General features: G+C 36.7%; 1 protein-coding gene across 3 annotated transcripts in view; it reads right to left on the minus strand.

Moving 5' to 3' along the window:
- dnah7 (dynein, axonemal, heavy chain 7) overlaps positions 1-12,582 on the minus strand; it is an 81,728-nt gene that overhangs the window by 6,257 nt on the left and 62,889 nt on the right. Inside the window, exons 55-62 of one of the 3 annotated variants that reach the window (XM_088605624.1) lie at positions 11,867-12,028; positions 11,431-11,631; positions 10,767-10,928; positions 10,274-10,459; positions 9,769-9,906; positions 8,045-8,056; positions 4,796-5,026; positions 315-467 (exon numbers count right to left, since the gene is read on the minus strand). In XM_088605624.1, the coding sequence (XP_088461750.1) occupies positions 315-467; positions 4,796-5,026; positions 8,045-8,056; positions 9,769-9,906; positions 10,274-10,459; positions 10,767-10,928; positions 11,431-11,631; positions 11,867-12,028 (1,245 nt within the window). Of the gene's footprint in view, positions 1-314; positions 468-4,795; positions 5,027-8,044; positions 8,057-8,141; positions 8,154-9,768; positions 9,907-10,273; positions 10,460-10,766; positions 10,929-11,430; positions 11,632-11,866; positions 12,029-12,582 lie in introns of all 3 variants that reach the window. The other 2 variants (XM_088605625.1, XM_088605626.1) reach the window with 2 other exon arrangements.

Raw genomic sequence — 12,582 nt, forward strand, 5'->3', positions numbered from 1 at the left:
ATATAAACTTTAGGTATAGACAACATAAAAACATGTTATATCTTTCTTTAGTAATTGCGAGATGATGGGAAATGAACATTGAGTGGGAGAACTACCTGTACAGGATTTTAAGATGTTTAATATTGTACTACGTAAGCAATATGGGATGTTTATATTTCTGTTTTCTTAGTCTGGAGAATGGGAGCTTGTTAATAGAGGGAAAATATCATTTGTATGTTCTTTGTGTTTTTATATAATGCTTTCAGCCTTAAAAACAAAAGGGTTCCTTCATAACCACTTTGTACTTATTACTACATCACCACAGACTAAATTACCTGCAAGAACTTCAGCCTAGCAAGGAAATCATTGACATAGCTGCCCAGTGGCTTTAGACTGGGGTAGGACTTCTTCATCCACATCCCAGGAATGCGCCCCTTCAAAATGCTGTTTACCACTTCCTCCAGCTCTGCAGACATTACCACCAGACCCTGCAAGGCAAAACAACACATGGCCATTAGAGTATTACTTCAAGTCTGTGGTACAGTACATTAACAGTAAAGAACCATTCTGTGCCTGTTTTTTTGGCTCTGTGCATACAGTTATTGTCTACAGCAAACTGATACTATTTGGCAATACCATTATTTTTTCAGAAGCTGAAAACACACAAAACATAAAATTAATAAAACATGACTGATCATAACACACTACATATAAAGTAAACTGTAAACTTTATTTGTATTTTATTCTTTAAAAGGTTAGTAATACTATTGCGAAAAAACAAAACTGTGGACTCTTTCTTAACTCAAAGGGGAAAAAATATCTTACTTTCATTCTCTTGTTTTATAAATTACTAAAACGTCCAAAACAGTCCAGGTGTGCTGTCAGGTTAAATTACTCACTGTTTTTTCCTGTGAAATGTAAAAACCTTTTTTATTGGAACAGGTCAACCTAGGATAATGCAGCATGGAAAAAATGTTGAAAAATAAATAGGCAGACAAGGCAATGAAGAGCTAGGATGTGATAATGGTTTGTCCGCCTCAGCATACTCATTACTAGCAAGCCATATTTACCAAGATACTCCCTAACATTTAAGTGCCCATAGAGCAATAAGCCAGTTCTCTTCTTCCTGCTTCATCATTCTGTCATCCATAGAAGGTACATTTACATATCTGATGACTGAGATCATTCTAAGAGTTGCTAAGGAAATTCTTCAAGCTTGCATGATTTCTCGGAAGCCCACTCCCTCTCACCACCTCATGCACACAATGTCTTTGCAAAAGTCAACACCTGACACATAAGTCAATAAAATCACTACAGTACTATGGAAGACATTCAAGTTTGTGAACTGAAATAAATGTCCAAAAGAAATGCATATTTACAGACAACAGAGACTATTCTGAGTTTGTAACATCCTCGTAGAAGTTTTTCACATTTCTGCTGAAGCTTTTAGTTTCGGTTGATTGTAAGTCATAAAATGTCTAGTATCAACTAAGTAGCTGCGTCAGCATGTGTAGGCTGCAAAGGAACAGGTACTATAAAGGTTTTATTCCCTGCTAACATGCTAAAAAAAGAGACAGTATGTTTCAGCTGTGTAGTCTTGTGAGAGAGAGATGGAAACCAGCAGTTAATAAAGCATGGTAGAACAAAAGACAGGAGTTGAGAGGATGTGGAAACAGCAGAGAAAGAGTATCGACACTCAGGGAGAACTGGAAAAGAGGTCTGAAGTTGAAACCTTTTGGCATTTGGTTTTAAAATTTTGGAAATGAGTCTGCTGTTAAGAGAAGGGGGAAGGTGTGATTCTACTATCAGGATAATATTTGGTTTCAGAACTCCTATTGCAGAAAGACACCAAATTATCTAATATGGTTTACTGAAAGTATTTAACCCAGTTGTATAAATATGGAAATTCAGCTTGCTGCTTATACAATAGTATAAAAAGTCCAGAGGTGAGCATACCAAACACTGCACTTAAGCAAGGAAGTAATACTTTAATTATTGGCTATACTTAAGATATGCTGCTACAGGACAGACATAACTGCATAGCACTACTTGAGAACTGAAACAGGAGTATGGTAACCTCTGATTTTGACATCTCCTTCTTACAGTGCCTTGCGAAAGTATTCGGCCCCCTTGAACTTTTCAACCTTTTGCCACATTTCAGGCTTCAAACATAAAGATATAAATTTTTTATTTTATGTGAAGAATCACCAACAAGTGGGACACAATTGTGAAGTGGAACGAAATCTATTGGATTTTTGAAACTTTTTTAACTAATAAAAAAATGAAAAGTGGGGCGTGCAAAATTATTCGGCCCCTTTACTTTCAGTGCAGCAAACTCACTCCAGAAGTTCAGCGAGGATCTCTGAATGATCCAATGTTGTCCTAAATGACTGATGGTGATAAATAGAATCCACCTGTGTGTAATCAAGTCTCTGTATAAATGCACCTGCTCTGTGATAGTCTCAAGGTTCTGTTGAAAGCGCAGAGAGCATCATGAAGACCAAGGAACACACCAGGCAGGTCCGTAATACTGTTGTGGAGAAGTTTAAAGCCGGATTTGGATACAAAAAGATTTCCCAAGCTTCAAACATCCCAAGGAGCACTGTGCAAGCGATCATCTTGAAATGGAAGGAGTATCAGACCACTGCAAATTTACCAAGACCTGGCCGTCCCTCTAAACTTTCAGCTCAGACAAGGAGAAGACTGATCAGAGATGCAGCCAAGAGGCCCATGATCACTCTGGATAAACTGCAGAGAACTACAGCTGAGGTGGGAGAGTCTGTCCATAGGACAACAATCAGTCTTACACTGCACAAATCTGGCCTTTATGGAAGAGTGGCAAGAAGAAAGCCATTTCTCAAAGATATCCATAAAAAGTCTCGTCTAAAGTTTGCCACAAGCCACCTGGGAGACACCCCAAACATGTGGAAGAAGGTGCTCTGGTCAGATGAAACCAAAATCGAACTTTTTGGCCACAATGCAAAACGATATGTTTGGCGTAAAAGCAACACAGCTCATCACCCTCAACACACCATCCCCACTGTCAAACATGGTGGTGGCAGCATCATGGTTTGGGCCTGCTTTTCTTCAGCAGGGACAGGGAAGATGGTTAAAATTGAGGGGAAGATGGATGCAGCCAAATACAGGACCATTCTGGATGAAAACCTGTTGGAGTCTGCAAAAGACCTGAAACTGGGACGGAGATTTATCTTCCAACAAGACAATGATCCCAAACATACAGCAAAATCTACAAAGGAATGGTTCACAAATAAACGTATCCAGGTGTTTGAATGGCCAAGTCAAAGTCCAGACCTGAATCCAATCGAGAATCTGTGGAAAGAGCTGAAAACTGCTGTTCACAAACGCTCTCCATCCAACCTCACTGAGCTCGAGCTGTTTTGCAAGGAAGAATGGGCAAGAATTTCAGTCTCTCGATGTGCAAAACTGATAGAGACATACCCCAAGCGACTTGCAGCTGTAATCGCAGCAAAAGGTGGCTCTACAAAGTATTAACGCAAGGGGGCCGAATAATTTTGCACGCCCCACTTTTCATTTTTTTATTAGTTAAAAAAGTTTCAAAAATCCAATAGATTTCGTTCCACTTCACAATTGTGTCCCACTTGTTGGTGATTCTTCACATAAAATAAAAAAAATTATATCTTTATGTTTGAAGCCTGAAATGTGGCAAAAGGTTGAAAAGTTCAAGGGGGCCGAATACTTTCGCAAGGCACTGTATTTATTACCAGAAAAATGTAGAGTACTTCTGTATGTGTAGTAGTTCTATCATATTTAGCCATTTTGAAACCCTATGCTTGTTTCTAAAATACTATTAAATACCAAAATAAACTGTGTGTTATTGAACCTGACAGCATAGGTTTTGAGTATATTCCTTGAATCTGGAAAACCAACTTGGTAAGTGACAGATTAGAACATTCCAAAAAAGTAATGTGTATAAATCCAGAACATGAAAAATAAAGGGATAAAAAGAAAAGACAAACTGTATGAAATGTGTGGTGGAAGGAGATGTTAGGACTTGCTATGCTGCACTCACTGGGTGCTGACAGGTAATCACAGTAGTTGTCTGCTGCACATTATTATATGAAACAAAAGATTAACAGTCCCATGGAATCATAAAAAAATGAATGTATTTTACCGATTTATATGGATGTCAAATATTAGATATAAATACAACTACATTGACAGGTACTATAATTGTTTTTTTCATTACCTCTGATTACCTAGGTTTATAATTATTTATATTAATAACTATAATGAAGAATAATCATTAATAAACAAAGAATATTTACTGACATAATAGCTGAATATAATAACAGGTAAAAACTTGGTTAAATACAACAATAGCTAATATATATATAAAGATGGCTAGATCTCCTTGATCCTATGATCTAACAAACTCTTACCATATACTGTACATACAGTATATTTGTTCATTTTAAAGTATAGAATATTCTCATTGTGACACTGCATGTAGCATATAGAATATAAATCGGTGCTACATTATAATTCTCCATGCCAAGGGCTTTGTGTGGCTCTCAATAGGGCGGAGCGATGGCTCTGTGGCTAAGGATATGCGCCTGTGACTGGAAGGTTGACTCCTCCGTTGGGCCCCTGAGCAAGGCCCTTAACCCTAACTGTTCCAGGGGTGCCATACAATGGCAGACCCTGCGCTCTGACCCCAAGCTTCTCCCTGTCTGTGTGTCTGTGTCTCCATGGAGAAAAGCTGGGGTATGTGAAAAGACGAATTCCTAATGCAAGAAATTGTATAGGGCTAATAAAGAAACATTATACATTATACCTTGATAGCTTTCTGTATGTTGATACAGGAATCCCGGATTGTCTGCAGCAGCTTGTTGAACCGACCCATCTCCTGAACAAGCACTGTGTTCATACTTTGAGCGTAGGTGGTGGGAAACTTGCGCATGGCTGCTTCCAGGTCGAAGTTGGAGGGCAGTTTACTCAGGATGTCTGCCGCTACCTCAAACACCATGTCATCAGAAGACTTAGTGTCACCCCCAGAGGAGCGGGACTGCAATGCAGAAAGATGCACTTACAACACTGGTAAAGGAACATACAGTAATGGCATTCAACCCATTTACAGTGCATGTGAATATTTAATCACAATAAATATACAAAAATAAAACCATGTTTTTAATATTCATTTGGTTGATTGAAATTCATGAGATACTTGAATGCTGAAGAGAATCATAAAGGGGTGCTGTGTAATTTAATTGTACTTTGCTCAATCTGCTCAGTTTTTTATTTAGCACCATCTCTTGTAAATTACAATAATTATCTTGCGTGACTAATAGAGCACAGTTGAGTTTTAACAGTGACTATTTGTTACACAAGGTTATTCTCTATGATTTAGGGAGAGAATAAATTATGGCAACCATGTATTGGCAATGTTATTTACCGTTTTTAGGCCCATATCAAACGTGCAAATCTACAGCTATTTATTTCAGATTTTGCAAGCCTTATATAGCTTTCCTAGTTATTGCTTTAAGATGATAATGTTCCCTCATCTGAAACTAGACACCAAACAGCCTTTGGGACATTAAATTCAGAAAAGCTTTGAAGTTAATGAGGATTTGTGTTTAAGCAAAAGCATAAAGGTCTGTGCAACAAAGACTCTGTTAGCTGTTCAAATAATTTTTCTTAATATGAGATGACTCAGTGATTTTATTTTTACTTTTTATATGGCAGTTGAATGGACGTTTATATACAATATGACATAATCATCCTTAGTCATGTTGACGATGACAATGATGATGATATTGATAATGGACTTTTATTTATGTGCCCTTTTAAACAAACTCAAAGCATTGTAAATAAAATTAATAAAATAAAAATATACAATAAATTGCTTTTGCAACCCCAGTCTCTAATAATTATGGAGACAAATTATACAATATGTATATAAAAATTAAACTCCAATTATACTCATTATTGGTGCATGATACAAGCCTGCTCAATCTGGGAACTGATCTTGAGTCTCAGTGCCTGCCATGAGTGATGTGCTGAAATTATTGTGAGCCAGCAGATCAGGTGGAGTGTCATGACTATTAATTTGGTGAAGAGGGACATTTAGAAAGCCAGATTATGCCACCCCACAGTCTTTAATGACCACAACTTTGGTTTAATGTCTCATTTGAAGGACAGCTTCCTACAGCACGGTATCCATAATTTTAGAAATTCTGGTCCAGCAGAAAGAGTGAAGCCTACAGGTCCACCAGTGCAACATACAGCAGCACAGTGGTTTTCCTTAGGGGTCTCCCCTTCTAGTACTGACCAAGCCCAGCTTTGTTTAACTTCTGAGATCTGATGAAATCGGGCTAGAAGTTGGCAAAACTGCTGTAGGTGGGCTGGTTAGTTGGGCATGGAAGATGTGAAACCCAGAACCTTTATGTTATCGGTACACTTTTTCAAAAAAAGCCAGCCGCTTACCATCGTAGATATTATATTTATACAGTGTTTACAATAACATGCTCATATTGACCCCAAGACACTGGAAATGAAGAAAAAAGTACATAGATAAAATATATAGAGAAGGAAACTAAAGCAGGCTACCTCTAACATACAAGTACAATATGTTAAGCTGCACAGCACTTGTGAGTTTCAGTTGTGATGTAGTTTTCTTAAATTATTTGCAAATGCAAAATTAAAAGCTGACTTATTGGAATGAACACATAAGAACTGTTTAGTTAGTACTTCAGGGCAGCAGTCCTTTTAAACTGAAACAGCAGTCAGTGTGTGCAGCTCCAACCCATCCCAGAGACCTATTCAACTCAACTCTTCAAGCCACATTCCAGGACCAGTCTCAAGCCAAGTTCAAGACCATTTCTTTTAAATCCAAACATACCACCACACTATAACATAACTGCATTACATGTGTTCTAAGGACAACATTGATCATTCATGTTTTGAAGTCATTTTTTATTTTTAAGCAAAGCGTTTTTGTTTTAAATCTGCATTATGGACAATTACAGTATGGTAGTTGACCAGAGGAGATATACATTATATATTACCTGTACTTCACACATTCAAATTTAATGCCAATGTCCACATGATGAGAGTGCATGTATATCAGCTTGGTTTCGGATTTCATCAGATCCATGACATGGTGATGTTTGCAGTATGTAAGTTGTTTTGGAAACTAGTTTGGACTCAAAAATGATTTTGACTTGAGACTATCTCTAACAAATACTAACAAGACTAATAATATTGCAGCACCACTATAGACAGTATAAGAACATTACAGAACATGAAAAAGCATGACTAAATAAAAGATGAGTAGTATTCCCAAAGTCCTTGAGCTTTAATTTCCAGAAAAGACCAAGGTTTTCATTTACTGTAGGTTATGTATCCATGACAGAAAAAATCGTTTTTTTTTTTTTCATTTCCTTGGAGTCTTGTTTTGTCATATAAACACTACACCAAAAACACAAAATGGCTCTGACTGTGCTCCCTGTTGACACTATACTGAGACTTAATGTTATCTTGCTAGCCTGAATGAAAAACTAGAAGTATTTTCTCTGGTATATATAGCTATTGAGTTTGGATATATGAATATATGAATGACAAAGGATTATATCTAAAAAAATTACATATCTGGAAATAGCCTCATACTTTTTTGCATGGTTATATTTAAAACGTTAGCATTGGGCTGTCTCTTCAAAACTCAGATTTTACATAACAATAATGTTTTCAATAATTATTTTGCACCTTAGTTGAGGTTTCAAAAGCATGAATGATTAAACCAGCTTCCAGTACAGGTATGTTGAAAAAATCTATCCTAATTAAAGAGATTATGCTAACTGCCACTGACTACAGAGGTACATCAACATTATATCCCCATTATATGAGGAATATAATACTTACAGCACTGTAATGTGTATCTGGTATTATTCAAGGTCTATCCTGCTACTTCATGTAATGTTTTCTGAACTTTTACCAACCTCCAGGACTGTAAGTGAAGTACTCACTCAGTTTCTCACTGAGAAAAGTACAACAGACTGTCTGACACTAACACTTCGGTTGTACTTACAGTTAAATCTCCCTGCAAAACACACAAGAGAAAAGGAGCAAAAATGTGAAAATCAGAAAAACAGAACAGCAGAGTTATGTGAACATTATTTACTTACGGAGGTGTCACTCTGTCAGAAGGGAAGCAATGAAAAATAAAATTATGTGATATGCGAAATCAGTTCTTGTCATTATCAATGAATTCGATTAAGAAACAGATGAATAGGCTGCATTAATAAACCTCAACAAACATTCTCCATCGTAGCTCACTATTGGATCTGCACATTTTAACTAGTTCATCAAATGTCAAAGACATTTCAAGGTGAATATGGAAAGGCTGCAGTAATGAAAACCTTCATAACATCAATACAGTATGTGCCTCATTGTCTTTGTCCATAAAAAACAGAGCAATTTTTTTTTATTTTAAAAGATGAGAAACTACCTGCTTTTACTTCAGATTAACAACGTTTAAATGATGTATTTGAAAAATAAATACATAAAAAAATTTATAATTTTCTTAACATCAAAATCTAAGAATCTACATGTTTTTAGTTCAAATTAATTTTTTTTTTCAATTGTTTTTGGGAAAAAATACATACTAGAGAAAAAAAAAACTCCAGTGCTGGAAAATAGTTTAATATTAACTAATGGATCAGAATTTTTAAAAACCTTAGCTGCAGATTTGAATAACATATATAGCAGACTATAGCAAATGCTGAAGACTTCAATTAAAAAATGACATTGCAATACTCTGCATTGCTTAAGAATATAGCAGTGCGCACATGTTCATCAAGTTAAATGAGATGGGGCCTAAAGGCTAACAGATGAAACCAAAGATCAGCATCTGTTCTTTCTTTCCCTTCTGTGATTCCTTTAATCAATTTTTAGAGACTTCTTGACATCTGAATATGTACTTTCTCTATTCTGCATATGAGAAAACCGTCATTGTTTTCTTCTGAAAAATCCCTTAAATTTTCTAATGGAAATTGCTAACAATATTACTAATAATATTTTCCATGTTGATATTTTATTTGGTACTATATTTTCTTTGAAGACATTTTTTGTGACTGTAAAACCTGTGAATGCGGAAAGTACCAGATACAAAATTAGTATTTCCCAACTTTGCATCAGAAATCGAGTTTCTTCCAATATTTGAGAAAAACTCAGCTGACTACAAACAACTTAAAACATTAAGGAAACATTGAAGGGTTCCAGCATACATAGTATGTAATAGTATAAAATGGAAAAAAGTATACATAGAGAGACAAGATACGAATAAAGAGATCTCCAAATATGCTCAATATAGAACTATGCATATCTAAAGGCAATATTCTGCAGTGTTTCCCTTTGTCTAGTGCAAGATAGAAACACACTTACACATTTTGTGTTTAGGTTAATGTACCTGGCCTGCGAAGTTCCAGACTGGGAAGTAAGTATACTAGCATGTTGTTACAGGGACTGGTCTAGTTGGAACATTTGGGTTCATTTCTAGTAGGTTACAGTATAAATCTTACAACCAAGCTTGCAGCCACACACAGTGCAAAGGATGGTATATCAAATTATGAATCCAACTGGAATGTTGCCACTGCTGCTATATATCGGTACAGTACAGACAAAATGTAGATATTGATTCACTTATAGCAAACCACAGTGTATGGGCATTAGATTTCTATTTAAGCTCTTCCTTTGACGAAAGCACAACGTTGTGTATACCAGTGGACAATCAGAGCCCCTAGCTGCACGCACCTGTGTGAGTAGGATACTGTCAAAGAGCAGCTGCGTCTCAGCCTGGTCCTTGGCGATGTCAGCATTGGAGTTCATGCCAAAGATCTCAGGTGAAGGGTTCAGAGGGAGAGTCTTGGTATATTCAATGTAGCTGTTATACTACAACAAACACAGTGGAAAACAATGAACTAATATTGATATTATTTGTGAAGAAATTGTAAACATTATTTGTAAGATTTGTAAACATCAGGAAACTCATAAAAGTATTTTCAAATTCTAAAATAAAGACATTGATTAAATGCAGATAAAATCACACTTTAATTAATAATATATGCTGTTAAGCACTACAAAATAAAAACATATATATTGTATATAAACGTATTGTTCCCGTGCATGTTTGCGAGCTAAAGTACCAGATTAATGAAAACTCATAGCCTGCAACCCTGTTGATCATTTAGGAAATCATGTAAAGATTATGTAAAGTAAAATCCATTATTTTTGTCCAAATTAAAGATGCCTACCGTACCTCTCCCTCAGGGGGTGAATAGTAGAGACCGCTGGAATCAAACTTGTAGTCAGGGTTGTCTATGATCTCAGGGGTGTAGAATACAGAGAGGATGCTGCGCAGAGTACGGCGGTCCCAGTCATCTGTCACACGTCCCCCGTAGTTACACTCTCCTGTCATGTAGCGGATAGCATCAAAAGGTACCTCCTGTAAAGAGAAACAGCTGTATATGTACAAAACTTACTCCTGAACTGGCAGACCGCTTAAAATCAAACCTTCAGTTCACAGTGTGGGCAACTTTTATAACTGCACCCCCACTGCCAAAACCCGCTACTATAGAAAAAACCTAGGGCTGCTTAACACTACTGTCAGAGCCCACAGAATACCTTGTAGGACTTTAATGACACATCTTTAATGACAATACCTCAGCAAACAACTGTAGGGATCCCATTTTTCAAGAAGAATTTTTAAATTACAGTTCCAAGAAAATTATTTTATATCATTACATCTTCACCTGATACTGGTTGAGAAACATGTGTAGTTGTTGAACAGAGATGCGGAGGTCTGTCTCATTAAACTCATAGGGAATATTCCAACCCAGGGGACCAAACTTGCGCCTCTCCTGTACCAGTGCATGGAAGAAGCACAGCCCATACAGAAGCTTCTTAAACTCTGCCTGCAGTCAAACATGTGACAAGTGCTAGTGTTAGTCAACATGTTAATCATTAAAAGTCTTCTATTTCATAAATGTCTTAGAAACCTAACAATTTTGATTAAAAAAGGCATTGCTCTTATTGGGTAACTTACAGATAAGCAACCTAATCAACCTCCATTGCAACCCACTTTAATGAATAAATCAATTTATTTTTTACAATTCTTTTTTCCTAAAGATGTTTCTATTTCTGTCACTTTCTAGTATCTTTATACTGTACATGGATTTCAGTAATATGGAGTTACAGTAGCTCCGAAATACCAAAATAGTTTAACTTTTATTCAACAAGAGTTACTAATAATTGCAAAGGTACAGTATTTCCATTTCTATATACTACAGAGTCAACATCACATGAACAACACATGAGAAACATTTGTTCATCAAAGATGTAGTTTTCAGTGTTCAGATCATATGCACACCCAGTGCATGTGACAGGTACTGTAAAGCAGACTGAAGCTGTGCTAACCGGCTTGTTGCAGCTGTTGAAGAAATCAGGGTCAGAAATGGGGTCCATGAGGAAGGAGCGGGCAATGTTGGACCGCAGCCCCTTGGGTGCCTCATTGGTCATCTTCACCCCATTCTGAAGCACAGACACAGGGAATGAGGGTGACGGATAGCTGGTCAGCCACAGCCGGAAGTCAGGGTGAGTGGTGTCTGGATTCAGCTCCTGGAAAAGCAAAGAGGCAGTAAGAGGAAGAGTTCATATTTAAAAGAAATCGAGAGCATATGTTTTTAAAGACAAACATAGAAGAGACTTTATACATTGCTGTCAATAATTAGATGAAATTATAAATAAAAAAAATAAACCTTTAAAGTATGTATGCTGTGTAAAGGTTTTCTGAGGTCTGGACGGCAGGTTCCTGGAAATCACAGAATAAGATATTCCTTTACCAATAGCTTACCTCACACACTTTCTCCAGAATGGGCATCCAAGAGGTAGCTAGGTGGCAGTTCTGCAGCACTACCCATGTGCCCTCCTTCACGCCTTTTGTAATCATGTTCATGGCAATAGGACCCTGGCCCTGACCTAGTGACAATGAGCTCAGCTTGGCACCACCAAAACCCTGAGAGCAGATAGGAAGACTCTGTTACACAGCAATAGCAAAATAGTGCAGCCCTCAACTGAGATCATATTCAGTATCATCAGTGTTGGGTACATTTTGTGCTGATTTATATCTTCTAATAGAAAGGGATAAGAGGGTAAAAGTTCCTTTAGACCTCAATGTTATTTAATCAAATAACCATCTCCCAGCTGGTTAAAGTGAAAACAAAAAACGTTTAGCTTTTTAGATTGGAGCTTTTTGGACCTGACCAAAGCCCATGTTAAAAAAATCAGACACTAGCTTTAAATTCAAAGAAAGGAAATTTATTAATTATGTTTCTGGAAACAGGAAAACTTCCTTTAAAATCTATGAAGAAACATATGCTGTCCAAAGGCTGTCTCCTTTTAGCATCACTTCAGAGCTTGGCATTGCCAGTGGTGAATTATTAATTGTATGAAAAGATTTATGTCAACTTCTAAGTGTCTTAGGTTTTTCAACATCAGTGATGAAATGATGTATTGTTTTGGTTACTTGAACTCACTCCAATTGTGTTAGACTTGTGTTAGTTTTGTTTA

This window comes from Lepisosteus platostomus, chromosome 14, assembly GCF_059453375.1.
Source record: "Lepisosteus platostomus isolate fLepPlt1 chromosome 14, fLepPlt1.hap1, whole genome shotgun sequence".
NCBI classification, from domain to species: domain Eukaryota; kingdom Metazoa; phylum Chordata; class Actinopteri; order Semionotiformes; family Lepisosteidae; genus Lepisosteus; species Lepisosteus platostomus.